Genomic DNA, 20,392 nt, shown 5'->3' on the forward strand with positions numbered 1-20,392 from the left:
ATGTAAAGTGATGGTCATAAAGATATTCACTGGACTTGAGAAAAGAGTGGAGAATCTCAGCAAGACTCTCACCAAAAAGATACAAAACATAAAAATGAACCAATCAGAGATGAAGCACTCAATAACTGAAATTAAAAATACACCAGAGGGCCATATACCCTATGGAGTATTATGCTTCCATCAGAAAGGATGAATACCCAACTTTTGTATCAACATGGACAGGACTGGAAGAGATTATGCTAAGTGAAATAAGTCAAGCAGAGAGAGTCAATTTCATATGGTTTCGCTTATTTGTGGAGCATAAGAAATAACATGGAGGACATGGGGAGATGGGAGGAGAAAGGAGTTGAGGGAAATTGGAGGGGGAGATGAACCATGAGAGACTATGGACTCTGATAAACAATCTGAGGGTTTTGAAGGGGCGGGGGTGGGGTGGGAAGGTGGGTGAGCCTGGTGGTGGGTATTATGGAGGGCACGTATTGCATGGAGCACTGGGTGTGATGCATAAACAATGAATTCTGGAACACTGAAAAGAAATTTAAAAATAATAATATAATAATAAAAATACACTAGAGGAAATGAGTAATAGAGGAAGCAGAAGAATATATCAATGACTGGGGGGACAGAGTAATGGGAAACAATCACACTGAATAGGAGAAAAAAAGATTAATAAAGAATGAGAATAGATTAAGGGAACTCCACAACACCATCAAGTATAACAATATTCACATTATAGGGATCTGTGAAGGAGAAGAGAGAGAAAATAAGGCAGAAAATTTATGTGAAGAAATAATAGCTGAAAACTTCCTCAATCTGGGTAAGGAAACAGAAATCCAGATCCAGGAGGCACAGAGAGCTCTCAACAAAATCAAGTGAAGGACGTCCTCACAAAGGCACATAGTAATTAAAATAAGAAAAAGTAGTTTCAGATAATTTTAAAAGCAGTGAGAGAAAATAGTTATATACAAGGGAAACCACAAAGGCTATCAGCAGATTATTCAGCAGAAACTTTGCAGGCCAGAAGAGAGTGGCATGACATATTCAAAATGCTGAAAGAAAAGAAGAAAAAAACAAAAACAAAAACAAACACAACAACCCAGCCACCAAGAATACTCTATGCAGCAAAGCTCTCATTCAGAATATAAGGAGAGAGAAACAATTTCCTAGACAAATAAAAGTTAAAGGAGTTCATTACCACGAAACCAGCCTTTAAAAAAATGTTAAAGGGGGTTCTTTGAGGGGAAAAGAAAGAACATAAGCAGGAGTAAAAAAAGGCAAGGAGCACAAAAGTAGTACGATTAAGTAGGTCTATAAAAATAAGGTGGTTTGCAAAATGAAAGGATATGAAGTATGATGCTATATACCTAAAATGTGGAGGGGAGAGGAATAAAAATTTAGTGCCTTTGGAATAGATTTGAACTTGAGTGGCCATCAGAGTAATACAGACTGTTATATTCATAAACCTAATGGTAACCATAAATTTAAAAACACAGTAATTGATATGCACAAAATAAAGAAAAGGAATCCAAGTATATCACTAAAATAGTTGGCAAACCATGAAAGAAGATAGCAAGAGAAAAAAAGAAACAGAGAACTACAAAAATGATCATAAAACAGGTAACAAAATGACAATAAATACATATGTATCAATAATTACTGTGAATGTAAATGGACTAAATATTCCAACCAAAAGACACAGGGTGATGAAATGGATAAAAAAGCAAGACTCCTGGGGCACCCGGGTGGCTCGGTGGTTAAAGCCTCTGCCTTTGGCTCAGGTCATGATCCCAGGATCCTGGGATCAAGCCCCGCATCACACTCTTTGCTCAGCGGGGAGCCTGCTTCCCCCCTCTCTCTCTGCCTGCCTCTCCGCCCACTTGTGATCCCTGTCTGTCAAATAAATTAATTAATTAAAAAATCTTAAAAAAAAAAAGGGAAGCGAAAGTGGCTTTTCTTTAAAAAAAAAAAAAAGACTCTTCTATATGCTACCTACAAGATATTCATATCAGACCTAAAGACACATGCAGATTGAAAATGAAGGGATGAAAAGCATTTATCATGCAAATGGAAGTGAAAAGAAAGTCAGGGTAACAATATTATATTGGACAAAATAGCCTTTAAAACAAAGACTATATAACAAGAGACAAAGAAGGACATGACATAATGATAAAAGAAAGAATCCAACAAGAGGATATAATAATTGTAATATTTTATGTACCCAACATGGGAGTACCTAATTACATAAAGCAACATTAAAGGAAGAAATTGGCATTAACACAACAATAGTAGGGGACTTTAATACCCCGCTTACAGCAATGGATAGATCATTAGATACTTAACAAGGAAACAGTAACTTTGAATGATACATTAAACAAGATGGCTTTAATAAGTATATTCAGAATATTCTATCCTAAAACAGTAGAATACACATTCTTTTCCAGAGCACATGGAACATTCTCTAGAGTAGGTCATATGTTAGGCCACAAAACAAGTCTCAACAAATTAAAAAATATTAAAGTCATACCATGCATCTTTTCCAGCCACAGCACTATGAAACTAGACATCAATAACAGAAAAAATCTGGAAAGAGAAGAGAAGAAATAACAACCGATACTTCAGAAATACAAAGGAATATAAGAGACTATTATGAAAAATTATATGCCAACAAATTGGACAACCTAGAAAGAATTCCTAGAAACATGTAACCTCCCAAACTGAATCAGGAAGAAATAGAAAATTTGAACAGATTGATTACCATCAATGAAATTGAATCAAAAATTTAAAAAAACTCCCAACAAACAAAAGTCCAGGAACAGATAGCTTCACAGCTGAACTCTAGTGAACACTTAAAGAAGAGTTAGTATGTTTTCTTCTCAAACTATTCAAAAAATAAAAAAGGAAGGAAAACTTTCAAATTCATTCTAAGAGGCTAGCATTACCCTGATACCAAAACTGAATGAAGACACTATAACAAAAGAGAATTACTGGCCAATATCTCTGATGAACACAGATGCAAAATCTTTAACAAAATATTAGCTAACCAAATCCAACACTACATTTAAAAAAATCATTCACCCAGATCAAGTGGGATTTATTCCTGGGATGTAAGGGTGGTTCTATATTCATAAATCAACCAACGTGATACATCACATCAACAAGAGAAAGGATAAAAACCAAGCGATCATCTCAGTAAATGCAGGAAAAAAGCATTTGACAAATTACAAGAGCCATTCATGATAAAAACCCTTAACAAAGTAGGTTTAGAGGGAACGTACCTCAACATAATAAAGGCTATACAGGAAAAATCCACAGCTGACACAACCTTAACAGGGAAGAACTGAGAGCTTTTCCCCTAAGGTCAGGAACAAGGCAAGGATGTCCTTTCTTGCCACTTTCTTTGAACATAGTACTGGAGGTCTTAGTCACAGCAATCAGACAAGAAAAAGAAAAGGCACCCAAATTGATAAGGAAGAAGTAAAATTTTCACTGTTTGCAGGTGACATGATACTATATAGAGAAAACCCTAAAGGGGATATAGGTGACTCAGTTGGTTAGGTGTCTGGCTTTTGATCTTGGTGCAGGTCTCAATCTCAGTTTTGTGAGTCCAAGCCCCACACTGGGATCCCTGCTGGGCAAGAAGCCTACTTAATTAAAAAAAGAAAGGAAAAGAAAACCCTGAAGACTCCACCAAAACCTAGTAGACCTGATAAGTGAATTCAGTAAGGGTTCAGGATACAAAATTAATATGCAGAAGTCTGTTGGATTTTTATACACTAATAAAGAAATTACAGAAAGAGAAATTAAGATAACAATCCCATTTACAACTTCACCAAAAATAATAAAATACCTAGGAATAAACGTAACCAAGGAGGTGAAAGACCTGTGCTCTGAAAACTGTAAAACACTGATGGAAGAGATTGAAGATGACACAAATGATTGGGAAGATACTCCATGCTCATGGATTAGAAGAAGAAATATTGTTAAAATGTCTATACTACCCAAAACAATCTATAGATTTAATGCAATCCCTATCAAAATACCAACAACATTTTTCACAGAGCTAGAACAAATAATTCTAAAATTTGTATGGGCCCACAAAATACCCCAAATAGCCAAGCAATCTTGAGAAAGAACAAAGCTGGAGGTATCACAATTCCAGATTTCAAGGTATATTACAAGTTGTAGTTATCAAAACAGTATGGTACTAGCACAAAAATAGACATACTAGTTCAATGGAATAGAATAGAGAGCTCAGAAATAAACCCACAATTATATGATCAATTAATCTATGACAAAGGAGGCAAGAATATACAATGGGAGAAAGACAGTCTCTTCAACAAATTGTGTTGGAAAACTGAACAGCAATATGCAAAAGAATAAAACTGGACCACTTTCTTACACTGTATACAAAAATAAACTCAAAATGGATTAAAGACCCAAATGGAGACAGGTGTCCATCAAAATCCTAGGGGAGAACACAGGCAGTAATATCTCTGACCTCAGCCATAGCAAATTTTTCTAGATACATCTCCTGAGACAAGGGAAAGAAGAACAAAAATAAACTATTGGGACTACATCAAAATAAAAAGCTTCTGCACAGCAAAGGAAACAATCAACAAAACAAAGACAGTCCTCTGAATGGAAATGATATATCTAAAAAAGGGTTTAGTATCCAAAATATATAAAGAATTTACACAACTCAATACCAAAGATAAATCAAACAATTGAGTTAAAAAATGGGAAAAAGACATAAACAGATATTTCTGCATAGAAGACATAACCGATGGCCAACAGACACATGGAAAGATCTTTAACATCACTAATCATCAGAGAAATGAAAATCAAAACCACAGTTAAATAGCACCTCACACCTGTCAGAATGGCTAACACCAAAGAAACAAGTGGTGGTGAGGATGTGGAGAAAAAGAATCTCTGGTGGATGGTTGGTGGGAATGCAAACTGATGTAGCCACTGTGGAAAATGGAATGGAGGTTTCTTTAAAAATTAAAGATAGAATTACTATGTGATCCAGTAATTTCACTACTGGGTATTTACCCAAAGAAAACAAAAGTACTAATTTGAAAAGATATATGCACCACTATATTTATCGCAGCATTATTTACAACAGCCAAAATATGGAAGCAGCCCAGGTGTCCATTGATAGATGAATGGATAAAGAAGCTGTGAGATATATATACACTGGACTACCACTCAGCTGTAAAAATGAAGTGAAATCTTGCCATTGATGATAACATGGATGGGCCTAGAAAGTATAATGCTAAGTGAAATAAGTCAGAGACTTATTTTTTTAAAGTCTTATTATTTTTAATATTTATTATTAAATAATAAGTCTCTGACTTATTTCACTTAGCATGATTTCGCTCATATGTGGAATTTAAGAAAACAAATGATCTAAGAAAAAAAGATACAAAAAATCAGACTCTTAAATATAGAGAGCAAACTTGTGATGATCAGAGGGGAGGTGGGTGGGAGGATGGGTGAAACAGGTGATGGGGTTTAAGAAGTGCCCTTGTCATGATAAGCACTGAGTGATATATAGAATTATTGCACTGTATTGTAGAGATGAAACTAATATAACACCATTCATTACCTATAGTAGAATTAAACAAATTTTAAAGAAGAATAGAAATCATAGAAAATATGTTGTCAGAGTATAACAGAATTAAACTGCAAGTCAGTACAGAAATGTAATTGAACAATCCCCAAGTATTTGAAAATTGACATGCTTTTAAATAACACATGGGTCAGGGAAGAAGTCTCAAAAGAAATGTAAAAATTTTTAAAAATCTGAACTAAATGGAAATACAATAGCAAATAGAAACCAACAATATACAAAAAGAATTATATACTATGGCCAACTGGGATTCATTCTAGGTATGTAAGGCTGGTTCAACTTTCCAAAAATCAATCAGTATAGTTAACTACAAGAGAGCAAAGAATAAAAATCATATGTGCACAGTAAAGGAATTCAAAATGGAAAAAAAAAAAAACCGAAGCGAAAGGCATCCTACAGAGTGGGAGAAAATATCTGCAAATCATGTATCTCTTAAGGGGGTAATATCCAAAATATAGAAAAACTCACATGACCTCAATAGCAAAAAAAAAAAAAAAAAAAAACAAACAAAAACTAGCAATCCAATTTAAAAATGGGCAGAAGATATGAATAGACTTTTTCCCAAAGAAGACGTTCAGAGAGCCATGAAAAGATGCCTCGCCTTACACCTGTTAGAATGGTTAAAATAAAAAAGATAAGATTAACAAGTGTTGGTGAGGACGTGGAGAAAGAGGAGCCTCATGCACTGTTGGTAGAATATAAACGTCCACTACTGCAGCCACTGTGGAAAACAGTATGGAGCTTCCTCCAAAAATTAAAACTAGAAATACTGAATGATGCAATAATTCCACTACTTGGTATTTATCCAAAGAACATGGAAACAGTAATCCAAAAAATCCATGCACCCCTATGTTTATTGCAGCATTATTTCCAATAGCCAAGATATAGAAGCAACCTGTCTATTGGAGGATGAAGGGATAAAGAAGTTATGGCATCAATACACAGTGGAATATTATTTGACCATAAAAAAGAAGGAAATGTCTCCATTTGCAACAACATGGATGAACTTGAGGGCATTACGCTAAATGAAATAAGCCTGACAGAGAAAGACAAATACTGTATGATGTGCTTATATGTGGACTCTAAAAGAAGCTGAACTCACAGAAGGAGAGTAGAATGGGAATTGCGGGGTGTGAGGGGGTGAGCAGAATGGGGACATGGTGGTCAAAGGCACAAACTTCCAGTTATAAGATGAATAAATTCTGGGAATTTAATGTATGGCATGATGAGTATAGTTAATGACACAATATTAAATACTTGGAAATTGATAAGAGAGTAAATCTTAAATCTTAAATAACCCTGCCACAGAAGAGAAAAAAAAGAAAAAGAAAACAAGTAATTATGTGAGGTGATAAAGGTTAAAAAATGCTACTGTGGTAATCATTTCACAGTATGTAAGTGTATCAGATCAGCAGTGTACACCGTAAGTTGATAAAGTTATACAATATTATATATCATTTGCATCTCAGTAAAGCTGAGCAAGGGGCACCTGGGTGGCTCAGTGGGTCAAACCTCTGCCTTCGGCTCAGGTCATGATCTCAGGGTCCTGGGATCGAGCCCTGCTCAGGCTCTCTGCTCAGCGGGGAGCCAGCTTCCCTCTCTCTCTCTGCCTGCCTCTCTGCCTACTTGTGATCTTTCTCTGTGTGTCAAATAAATACATACAATCTTAAAAAAAATTTTTTTAAAGCTGAACAAAAAAGAAACCGACACTCATTACAAACAAAACAAAACATAAACCAACCCAAAATTCATCAATGGCAGAATGGATAAAAAATGTATAGTAGGTTGAAATGATGAAATATCATACAGGAACAAAAATGAATAAACTATAGGTACATTACAACACAAATAAATCCTATATAAAGTAGACCACCCAAAAGGAATATGCACAATGTATATAAAACATGATTCCATTTATATAAAGTAGAAAAATAAACACAAACCTAAAACCCACTAAACCTCATTGTTTAAGAATCATGAGGAAAACTAAAAATAAAAGCAGAGGAATTATTACCATAAAATTCAGAATAATGGTTACCTTTAGAAGGATACAGGAATTATACTCATCAGGTACTAAGGTGGAGGGAGAAATTATGTCCACGAAGGTGGCACATAAGGGGACCCTCTGTACTACTATTAGTGTTTTACTTCTTGATAGTGGTTATATGACTAATTATAGTTATTCATTAAGGTGTATACTAAAATTTTATGTTTTTTCTTTATGATATAATTTACAGTTAAATGGTAAAGAAAAAAACCTCAAAATAAAACCCTGAACTTTCGAATATTTTTTAAACCAAATTGTACAAGTAAGTTATTCTGTACCCTACCCCGAGCTGTACCCCACGGTTGGTCCTCTTTTCTCTGGTGTGGGTGTTGGGCACAGGGTAAGTCTCATAGAGGAAGTTAATGAGAGACAGGGATGGGTTGAGGTCCAAAGAGAGAATAAAACACAGGAATGAGTTAAAGATGAGGGAATATTTAGAGTTTAAGGTCAGAGGTGGTTCAGGAAGAGAACGAAGAGGAAAGGTGGAACGCTGATTTGAGTGCCCATCAGTCGCATTACATATTGGCTGATAAAAACACGAACAGACAATTTACATTTATTTTGCCAGAGCTGTTTTGTTGATGATTTACCAAAACTGTAGCATTAAAATAATGCCCTCAAAATACTCATATGAAAAAATCCTGATTTGGTCAAGGCAAGCATCCTAGACACAGTGATATCTGAATTGAGACAGAAAACATGAGAAAATGAACATAGGGAATGAGCAGTTACCATAGAGGGAACAGCATCAGCAAAGACTCAGAGCCATGGAACAGCAGGTGTGTGCAGGGAAACAGCAGAGTGCTGTTGCTAGAGGTAGGACATGTGGAGAGCTGAGGCCAGAGAAGAGTAGCAGAGACAGAATATTCCAGGGCTTTGTGTGCCACAAGTGTCTTAAGAGCCAAAAGTCTGCTGTTGGTAACTAAGAGCCATAGAAAGGTTTTATGGGAATGACATGGTCGTGAATAAACATGAAATTTTCCAAAAGCGAAGTATTAGGTATGCATGGATGAAATAACATTAAAATGCACATATTTTCACTTAAAAGGATTAGAAATTAAGTAACAGTAATGCTTAAAGTATTTAATTACAACTGATTAATTGTATGCCCTCTAAAGCCATTTGCCAAATAAAACAATTAATTGATAGATTGTCATTCTGATTTATCAGTCCATCTCTTGTGAATTTCATTACCAAGAGGCATGTAACATGCTATTCAAAAACCAGATCTTGACTCATTAAGACATAGTATCACATGAGATTAAAACCACTCATTTTATATTTCTCTTCAATACACTTTAATTGTAGCAGAAGACAGAACTCAAGTCTCGAAAGAGGTAAATTTGTAACAAATCAGAGAAAGAACTTATAGATTTTCTTTGAATTATGATGGAATATGTCCTGATAAGCCCATTGTCAATGGAAAATATCGTAAGTCAACAAGGCATTCAATGTGCCTTATGTACCAACATCATAGCTTAGCCTAGCCAACCTTTAATGGGCTCAAAACACCTACATTTAGCCTACAGTTGGGCAAAATCATCTAACACAAGGTCTGTTTTTGATAAAGTGTTAAATATCTCATGGAAACCATTGAATACTGTACTGAAAGTGAAAACAATGGTAGTATGGGTTCAGAACAGTTTGAGTGTACTGATGGTTTACTCCTGTGATGACTGCCGCCACCCAGCGTCGTGTGCTGGTATCATACCACATATTGCTAGCCCGCTAGCCTGGGGAAAAGACCCAAGCTCAGGGTAGAGTTTCTATAGAATGCTTATCACTGCTATGGTAAAGTTGAAAAACCACAAGGCAATCCACCATAAATTGAAAATCATCCATATTTATCCGCTGTGCTGCACCTTTAGGAAATTCACTGGTCTCCAAGTGGTAAAGGATTCACTAACCGACTGGACAGATTTTTGAAGGATGATTTTAAGATAGATGCACAAGGAACATCTTTAAAGCACTTTGAATGTTAGCATCTTCATGAATAATGCAGTTCGCAGGAATTACGGACAATGCTCGATAGAATTCAAGAGAAAGATTCGTAATTGCGGAGATTGAGCATTAGGCTCAAAATCTCTACGATGGCGAAGGATACTGGACAATTAAGATGCATGTAGTTAGTTCTGGAATGCTTAGAATAGATTATTCGAAGGATAGCATATTTTAAAATTTATGATAATAATAATGTTTCCACCTACTAGTGACGGTTCCTGGGCCGTCCATAGCAACTCTTCAGGGTCTGCATTTTCTGGATCATATATCCATATAACAATAACCTACAAAATAAAAAGCGTTTGTGTTTCCCTACATTTTGGACAGATTTCATTTTTAGTTGTGGCAAAACACAACCACAAAAATGTTTTTATTTATTTAAAAAATTGTGATTATCCCATTAAAAATATCAAAAGTGATCTGTGTGTGTGTGTGTGCGTGTGTGTGTGTGTGTGTGTGTTTAACAAGTGGAACAAACCAAAGACCTATGAAGGAAGAGTTAAGATCTGTCTATACTCCTGAGGTAACCAATGTTAAAACTCTGTATGAATGTGTATAAATCTCTTTCTCTACAATCATAATTAGACACAGCAACTCCTCAGCCCTGCACTTTTTACAAAAATGAAATCACACAATGCATGTTATTTCTAACTTGCTTTTGTTACTTATATGCCATGGTCATTTCAATAGATGTAGATCTAATTTTTTTCTTTCTTCTTAAATTTTTTCTTGAATAGACAATTTATTCACATAGTTAAAAACAAATTAAAACTTAAGTTGAAATTTTCTCTCCCATTCTGTACTCCATCACTCAATCCCCACAAGCCCACTGCACCCAACAAGGACCTACTATTAGTAAGTTTCCTTATTTATATTTCTGTAAAATTTTTGTGCATGACTAATTCAGATGTTATTTTTTATATAAATGTAAGTATGCGGGGCACCTGGGTGGCTCAATGGTTAAGCCTCTGCCTTTGGCTCAGGTCATGATCTCAGGGTCCTGGGATCGAGCCCCACATCGGGCTCTCTGCTTAGCAGGGAGTCTGCTTTCCCCTCTATCTTTGCCTGCTGCTCTGCCTACTTGTGATCTCTCTCTCTCTCTGTCAAATAAACAAATAAAATCTTTTAAAAAAAAATGTAAGTATGCTAAACACATGTTTTCAAACATTATATTCTTCACTTAAAATTTTATCTTAGAGATCTTTACATATTCTCATTACCTTTCCCACTGCTTATTATTCCAAATTATGGAGGAATCATAATTAAATAGTAACCTACTAATAAACATTCATTCTCAGTCCTTTGCCATTATAATCAATGCCATAATGAGCAACTTTGTATATGTATTATTTTGTACCTGGGACCTTAAAGTGTAACTGTTGAGGCATATGCATTTGTAATTTTCATAGATACTGCTAAATTGTTCTTGAAGCAACTCCTCTAATACATGTCACATCAGCAATGTATGAGATTTCTTCCTTCCTCACAGCCTTCTCAGCATCATGTGTTGTCACGTTTATAATTTGCCGGTCTGATGGGTGAGAAATGGTGCTTTGGTACAGTTTTAACCTGCATCTCCCTTATTATAGAAATGTTTGAGCATCTTTCCATGTGTTCAAATTCCACTTGTATTTCCTGTCTTGTGAACTATTTGTTCATTTCCTTTACCTATTTTCCATTTTTCTATTGGGTTGTTAGTCTTTTATTTATTAATTTGTGGAAGTTCTTTATGTTAAGAACTTGTACATCTGTATGTTTTATATCTGGATCTATGTTTTGGCTATGTGGATATATACACACACACATACGCATATATGAAGATTTCATTCCTTTTATTGCTATAGGACATTCCTATTTATCCTATTTCACCTGTTTGCCTTAATTCTGTATTGTCCCTATGTAATTCTGCCTTCCCTCCCTTCTTTCTTTCCTTCCCTCCTCCCATGGTTTTTATAGCAGGGTTTTATTTCTCCTTATATTTTCTTCACCTATTAAGACTCTCTCAATCTATGTAACTTGATTTAAACAAGTAGTATGTATCCTTCATATTTTTCTCCACACTATGTGTTTGCAGACATGTATACATATTTACTCTTTTTTAAAAAGAGGTATTTACATTTATGTATTTTTTTAAAAGAGACATTTTAAGAGTTTTAAAAACAAAACTGGATCATATTATACACACTTCCCACATGCTCTTTTTCTTATGCAAATATATACATCACTGAAATTCTCCAGTGTCAACTCTTATAAGGCCTGAATAATATTCTCTAGGTGTACAATATAGTAATTCAATAGTTCCATACATCACCCAGTGTCCCTCATTCAACAAAATTTGAGAGTGGCTCTTGCTACAGATTCTGTGTCTTTCTTGTTAAATTTATTCATAAGTATTTTATACTCTTTATTGCCAGTATAAATTTGTAATATTGTACATCTTGTCTTATTACTTACACTATTATGTTCAAGACAATGTTAAATAATAATGATGATACTGAGCACATCTGTCCAGTTCCTGATTTGATTGGTGTTTTCATTGGGAATTCCTATTCATTTTTTAAATTTACTATGTGATCATTTATTTCCTTCTTTATTGTGTTGATGGAATGGATATTGTCTTCTGCTTTCTTGGTATTGAATCAATGTTGCATTCTGGAAGATACTGGCCTTTTTCAATGCATTCTTTTAATATATTGCTGGATTCTATTTGCTAATATTTGTGTAGAATTTTTGCACCTATATACACAAGGATATTGGTCTACACTTCCTTCCCTCCCTCCCTTCCTAACTTTCTCTTTGCCTGCCTTTTGTTTTAAAGTAGAGTTAGATGCAGGAAATGAATTGAGGGAAATTTCTATCTTCTTTATGATCAGGTGAGACTATATTGTTAAGTACAGATGATATTATTTTCCTCTTCATAGATTTTTCTGTTGTCATGAAATAGTTTCCCTCTTTATGCCTTTTAAAGTTTTGGGGCTTCACCTATCTTTTATTTGACATTCATATCATCACCCCAGTTTTGATAGTATTAACCTGTTTGCATCCTTTTCTTTCCAAATTTTGTGTTACTCTTTAACTGTGTAACTTTTAATCCAATCACAATTTTGATTACTAATTTAATTTAAATGATTTAAAAAATCTTATCTTTAGGGCTCTATATTCTATGTTTTAATTTTTCTTTATTTCATGTTTCATTACCTTCTATTAAATTATTAGTGTTTTAAAATTTCTTCTTCCAGAACTCTACTTTTTAGAAATTACATAATTATTTCTATTACTTTAATGGACAATCTTACATTTTTACATGTATATTTAATGTAGGCTAAAGTTAATCCAGTATCCCTATCCTGAATGCTTATAAGGACCTTAAACAAATTTAAACCCAAATCCCCCTTCATTTTCCACTGTTTTGTTGGCTAGCTTTTTCATTTTATTTTGTTTAAAAAAATCATTACTGAAAAGTTTTGATTGTCAATGCTTATTTAGGATTCAGTAGTCTTTCAGATGGTTCTCATTTCTAGCTTTCAATAGTATGAACTTTCTCGATTTTTATGTGTCTATTCCAGACTGTTTTTGTGGTTTATACCCTTTTTAAAAAAAAAAGATTTTATTTATTTATTCAACAGAGAGAGATCACAAGTAGGCAGAGAGACAGGCAGAGGGAGAGGAAGGGAAACAGGCTCCCCGCTGAGCAGAGTCTGACATGGGACCCGATCCCAGGACCCTGAGATTATGACCCCAGCCAAAGGCAGAGGCCCAACCCACTGAGCCACCCAGGCACCCTGGTTTATACCTTTTACTTTGAGGTTATTTTCAGAGGGACTGTCTTCTATGAGAATCTTATATGCTCTGGGTTATGGAAATGAGTTTTGCAGTCACCTCTGCCTGGACCCTATGTATTTCACTGCTTGCATTTTGTGTTTATTACTTGGCTTTATGTTCTTCAGACTCTTGGGCTACTAAACTTGAACATCCACGTGACACTTCATGTAGCTAACTCCTAATGCATTTATAGCCCTCAGAGGATATATCATTTCTTTGGAATTACTCTAAGCCTGTGAGTGGAACTTTACTCTTTCACACTTTACAGATATTTTATAAACCCTAGCGAAATGTAGGGAGACTAGTTTCAGCTCCTCCTTCTCTCATAGGTTAGAGGCCTTCATTTTCTATCCCCATACATACAATAAAACATCACCCCTATCTAGGGCTTATCTTCTAACACTCATAGTTCCAAAGTCAATGTTATAACTCTGGCTTTAGATTCCTTAATTATTTCTGACACAAATGCACCTATGTTGATGTAAATGTGTAGACTGGCATTCTCCACACATATTTTCTAAAGGCATTTCTTTGTTTTGAGTGAGATGGAGGTTATTCTGTATTATTTGGGTCTGTAATATGTATTCTACTTCTAGAATTTTCTCTCTATTTCCTATATTAAAATTATCCAATAATAAACACTCTCTTGCTTTTTTTTCACTGTTCCAGTTATAGCTTTAATAAGAAATTCTATAACATCAGCTGGATTTGGGATAAGAGTACACATGGACACATGGACTCATTCAACTATCTTGATCTGCTATTGGAAGGTTTATTTATTTATTTTGCACACGCTAGGACAAAAGTACTATTTAAACTATGTTAATTAAAAAATTATGTATATAAATGCATGTTGCGGGCCTGTGTCTGCCCAGGGACTTTGTTGTTGAGGCACCTGCTGGGTGGCTGGGCAGAGGGCAGCAGACACAACTCCCTGGGATGGGAATAACAGCAAGAGGCAGGGGAATCAGTATCCTGTGTCGTGCTTCCATGGCAGGGCCTGTGGCTGAAACCTTGAAGTGTTGCCAGGTCACTTCTGTGTGCTTCAGGGAAATGGCTCTGAGGCTGTAACTCAGACAATAGTTTTGTCAGCTTCTACTTCCTCACTCTCAGAAACCACATACTGGAGTGCAAGGAAATAAAAAACAGGAAGCCAGAGATAAGGTGCTGTTTTCACTTCTCCCTCGTGAATTACTTCCCAGTTCAGGCTGAGGGAAGAATCAGGAAGCCAAAGCAACGACCTTGTCTTTAGCTTCTCTTTGGGGAATTCCTTACTCATTCAGGCTCTTGGTCAAGAGTCCTCAACATTTCCCTGGATGCAGGAGTCAGGGATGATCCAGAAGTTGAAGAGAAATTCATAGATTACTGGCTTTTATAAAAGGATGTAGCTTAAGAACAGCAAGATGGAAAAGATGCAGAGGGCAAGGCATGGGAAAAGGGTGAGGAGTTTCCATGCCCTCTCTTGGTGTTCACTCTTGCTGACTATCCATGTGATCACCAACTAGGAAGCCCTCTGAACCCTGTCCTCTGGGGTTTTATGGAGGCTTCATTATACCAGGAGGTTTACTTATTATGATAGTTATTATTATTTTACTGTCTTTATAGTAAATTTTCAATCACTATTTTAGAATGGAATGCTTTCAATATATCTGTTAGGTCCATCTGGCCCAACGTATCATGCAAAGCCATTGTTTCCTTGTTGATTTTCTGTTTACATGATCTGTCCATTGATGTAAGTGGGGTGTTAAAGTCTCCTACTATTAATATTAATGTATTATCAATTAGTTCCTTTATGTTTGTTATTAACTGGATGCTTCTGTGTTGGATGTATACATATTTATAATTGTAATATTTTCTTGTTGGCTTGTCCTCTTTATTAAAATGTAGTGTCCTTCTTTGTCTCTTGTTACACTCTTTGGTTAAAGTCTATTTTGTCCAATATAAGTATTGGTACTTTTATTGAGTCTTTTGTAGGCAGCGTGTAGGTGGGTGTTGGTTTTTTACATATTCTGTCACCCCTACATCTTTGCATTAAGCGTTTAGTCCCTTTACATTCAAAATAATTATTGATAGATATTATCATTTTATTATCTGCTTTGTGATTGTTTCTGAAGATTTTCTCTGATCCTTTCCTTTCCCTTTTTCATGATTTGCTGATTTTTTTTTTAGTGGCATGTATAGATTTCTTTCTATTTATTCTTTGTAAATTTATTAGTGGTTTTTGATTTGTGGTTTCCACTAGGTTTATATATAACCTCTTCTTCATGTAAGAGTCTATGTTAAGTTCATGGTCATTAAAGTTTGAACCCATTCATTACTCTCCTCCTCCCCACATTTTAGATATATGTTGTTATATTTCACATACTTCAATTTTGTGAATTCCTTGAATTTTTTTTACTGAAATATTCATTTTTACTGGTTTTGTGATTCCTATCTTTATACTGTCACTTTTGGTCTTTCCTTTCCATTCAAAGTGTCCTCTTTAATATTTCTTGCAGTGCTGGTTTAGTGGTCATGAACTCCTTTAGTTTTTGTTTGTCTGGGAAACTATCTCTTCTCCTTTTCTGAAAGATAACCTTGCTGGATAAGAGTATTCCCAGCTGCAGATTTTTCCCATTGCCACTTGACTTCCTTCTGGCTTGGAACGTTTCTGCTGAAAAATTTCCTGCTAGCCTTATGGGTTTTCCCTGGTAAGTTACTGTCTTTTTTTGTCTTGATGCTTTAAAATTTTTTTCTTTATCACTATATTTTGCCAGTTCAATTACAATATGTATTGGTGTGTGTCTGCTTTTGTTGATTTTGATGGGGGTTCTCTGTGTCTCCCGGAAATGGATATCTGTTTCCTTCTGCAGATTAGGGAAGTTTCAGCTATTATTTCTCCAAATAAATTTTCTAATCCATTTTCTCTCTTCTCCTGGGACTCCTATTATATGAATGTTACTATGTTTTATTGAGTCACTGAGTTCCTTAACTCTATTCTTGTTTTGCTTAATTCTTTTTTATCTCTTATGTTCACCTTGATTACTTTCCATCATTCTGTCTTCTGGGTTACTAATTCATTCCTCTGCTTCTTCTAACCTCTGTTCATTCCATGAAGTATGTTTCTCATTTTATCACGCTCTCTCTCTCTTCTATGTTTTTCCTTATCTCTGTGCTAAAGGTCTCACTCATGTCTTCTACTCTTTTGAGGTATTCTTAAGATCAATGCTTTACATTTTCTACCAAAGCATGTTACTTATGTCTGCTTCACTTAGCTCTCTGGCTGTGGCATTGTCCTGTTCTTTCATTTGGGATAAATTTCTCTGTCTTCTCACTTAGTCTATATCTCTAAGTCTGTTTCTCTGTGTTATAAACATTAGCTATGTCTCCTATTCTTGATGGTAATGGCCTTAAGAAGAAGAGGTCCTGTAGTGCTCTGCCATGTAATGTCCCTTGTTCCCCAGGGCCTGGCACTTCTGGGAGTGTCTCCAATATGTGCTACATGTACTCTGCTATTTCATTCTGGCTGCTTTATCCTTCAGGCCAGTTTTCTGCAGAGTCTCTCTTTGCCTGTTGCAGGCAGTATTTGGTCCCTGGACTTAATGTGGCATGTTTTAACTAGGTGTGCTTTGGTCTGTTTGTGAAATGAGACTTGTTGCCACTGCTGGCAGAACAGAGGCTTGGCAAAACTCCCACAGTGGGAAGTACAGTGTGAGCAGGGGTTTGGGCAGTCTTCTGGGAGATGGCCTGCTGCACTGGGACTGGGCGAGCATGTTTCAGATGGGTGGTTTCACTGGAGTGCGTGTGGGGGTTAGGGTTTTATAAACACAAGTAAGTTAGCAAGTGTTGGCACTGCACTGGTTCCTGCAGGTAGCCCTGTGCTTAAACTGAGGGTCAGGATAGGGAAATGGTTTCGGCCAATTCCTTTGTTCCCAGAGGTGTCTCTCCATGAGTGCTGCCTCTCTGGGACTGACACCTTCCCAGTGTGTGCTGCAGGTGCTCCTTCATCACTGTTTCCATGCTGTGTGTCGGCTAGTTGTCTGGCTTCTTCCCAAGCACAGTGCAGTACTCTCTGGGCTGTATCCCAGTCAAGTTCACTGGCCTTTAAAACTCTAGGCTTTAATTCCTGCTGGTTGCAAGAACTCACAATATTCAGCCCTCCTTACTTTCCAAGCCAACTGGTATGGGATTCATTTCTCCCGTGTGCTCCCCCTGTGTGCTGGTTTAGCTCTCACCCTTCCCTCCCTTCCACAGTGGCCATGATCTGTTTCTCTCCCAAACTGCATCTCTGTGCTTCCTAACTTCTTCAGTGTGACTTCTCTACCTGTAGTTGTAGAGTTTATTCTGCCAGTCTTCAGGTCAAGTTCTGGTGTATTTAGGATAATTTGATAGTATCTAGTTGTACTTATGGAAAGAGACAAGCCTAGGGTCCTCCTACTCCACTGCCAGCTTCCACCCTTGGACCAGATTTTTTTTTTAACTTAAATTCAATTAGCCAACATAGAGTACATCATTAGTTTCACATGTAGAGTTTAATAATTAATCAGTTGTGTATAGCACTTAGTGCTCATCACATCACCCTCATCATACCCACATCACATTCTTAATGCCCATCATGCAATTACCCCATCCTCCTACCCACCTCCCTTCCAACAACCCTCAGTTTGTTTCCTATGGGTAAGAGTCTCCAGATCAGATATTAGAACTTTTCAATCTCAAGACCCTTAAAAATTATTGAGAGTCTCACAGAGCTTTTGTTTTATGTGGGTTAGATCTATCAGTATTTACCATGTTACCAGGTACAAATTAAAACTGAGAAGATTGGAAGGTGCTTATTTTAAAAGCCAAAATAAACCCATAAATGTTAACATGATATATATTTTTATGAAAAATAACTATTTTACAAAACAAAAAAATTAGAAAAATGGTTTTATATTTGATAGAAGACAGCTGAATTATCATCTGTGTTCCCAATTCAAGCTGTTGGTATATGTTGTTTTGGTGGAAGCATATGGAGAAAATCTATCCTCACACAGATATGTAGGTGGAAAAGGGTAGACCTCATGAATCTCCTGAAAAGGTCTGTGGAGCTCTAGGGGTCCTCAAACCATATCTGAAGTATCACTGCACTCTAAGCTTCTTTTGTTGAAAATTAGTTTGGAAAATTCTCCTTGTGGGAAACATAAATGATTAGAAGGAAATAATATAGTAGTGATATATGAAGGATATATAAAATTTTTAAAAAATGTTTTACCTGGGTTAAATTGTGGAAGAAATTTCTGTTGGGGAAAAAGAGGAATCATATTTTAGTAAACAGCACACTAAATATTAGTTTGAATATTCCAATTTCAATATACATGTTTCTAAGTCCTTCAATATCTTCCTTACATTCTATTACAGATAAACAATTAAATATTAAATGTTTAAAAAGCTACATATATCTATAATTAAACATAACTATTGGTTCTCACATGTCAAAGGGCTGAGAGGCTTGAATCTGCATGCTGTCTTAACAATACTACGAGTTCATATAGCCAGTCGCATGAGTATAAATCTTTAAAAATGTGACATGATCATTTTGCCTAAGAAAACCTGTAGTGTTGCAAAAACAATAAATTCTGTTACGCTGAAAAGAAATAAAAAAAAAGAAAAAAAGAAAAACTATAGTGTTTACATGCTGTAACTTATGGCAAATACAAATTCATTAATTTGCAATGCAAATCCTTTATTAATCAGCCTTGCACTATAAATGTTCTGAAAGGGACATTGATTTGTATGTTAAGTTACATGTTTTTTAGAAGGTGATTTTTTTTTCATTTAAAGATATCTAGGGGCGCCTGGGTGGCTCAGTGGGTTAAAGATATCTATTTTTTTAATCATATAATCTCTAGAAGTCAATGCTTCAGGACTATGTCCTTTTATTGGCTAATTGATGCACAGTGCCCAGGACATTATTATATATAAAACAAATGAAGATATTTTGGGAATCAGTAAATATGGATGAGGTGAGTGTCTGAGACCATATAAAGAAAACAATATTTCATATGTTCAATCTGATTTTAGAAAAAAATGAAAATAAGTATTATAAATCTACAAAGGCAAATGTGCTGAGTTTACAAGGTATTAAGTTGATCAAAAAGCTCCATAGCTCCAGGGCTGGTATGTCTGCCCTGTGTTATGCTACTTGTCAGAGGTGCAGGAAGTAAGAACAGAAGTGTATCACTGAATTACCTATCTGTAAAGGAATATTTAAAGGCAAAAGGATAACTGTACTGATATGAGAAAGGCCTTATTTCATATTAAGACTAAATTATTATTGTAAAAGTAAAAGTAACCTTGTAGAGTGATAGTATCAGCTGACATTAAAGTAATAACCTGATTCCCATGGAAGATAAGCAACTTTCTGTTGGATCTTTTATCATTTGCTTGGCTTTCTTGAGTTGGTGCACACACTTAAGTGTAAAGTGAGAAGGGGCCAAGGAAAGAAACCTGAGTGGTGCTGACATTTAAGGTAAGGAGAGATTATAAAAAGCCAAAGAAAGAAACTGGGAAGGGATCATTATAGAAATAGGAGAAGCTGATGTCACCAAGATGGTGCAGTAGGAGAAGCCAGCCTCTGTCCCCCACAAAATCAAGAATTAGACAGCTATCTACAAAGAGTTCTGGAGTGCTTAAGAGTCAACTAAAGAAACTTCAACATAGTGGAACAAAAACCTGAGAACAACCTCAAAAAAAAAAGGAAGAAAGAAAGCTTCATTTTGTCCCTATCCCCCCATCCACCAACCTGACACTGCTCAGCGCCAAGAGGTAACTCACTGGCCAGAGAGTTCCCCTCCCCAGGAAAGGGAGAGGGACCAGCTTCTCCAGTCTTTCTGGGTATTGCATGAAGGACCTGCTTTGGTTTCACC

At 35.9% G+C, this 20,392-nt stretch overlaps 1 protein-coding gene across 2 annotated transcripts in view; it reads right to left on the bottom strand.

Annotated features, from left to right (window-relative positions):
* CATSPERE (catsper channel auxiliary subunit epsilon) overlaps positions 1 to 20,392 on the bottom strand; it is a 145,238-nt gene that overhangs the window by 90,830 nt on the left and 34,016 nt on the right. For both annotated transcript variants that reach the window (XM_032862885.1, XM_032862886.1), the window contains exons 6-7: positions 18,739 to 18,763; positions 9,890 to 9,967 (exon numbers count right to left, since the gene is read on the bottom strand). In XM_032862885.1, coding sequence (XP_032718776.1) covers positions 9,890 to 9,967; positions 18,739 to 18,763 — 103 coding nt within the window. The remainder of the gene's footprint in view (positions 1 to 9,889; positions 9,968 to 18,738; positions 18,764 to 20,392) is intronic.

The sequence above is a fragment of the Lontra canadensis genome, unplaced genomic scaffold, assembly GCF_010015895.1.
Source record: "Lontra canadensis isolate GAN:19392208 unplaced genomic scaffold, GSC_riverotter_1.0 scaffold24, whole genome shotgun sequence".
NCBI lineage: Eukaryota > Metazoa > Chordata > Mammalia > Carnivora > Mustelidae > Lontra > Lontra canadensis.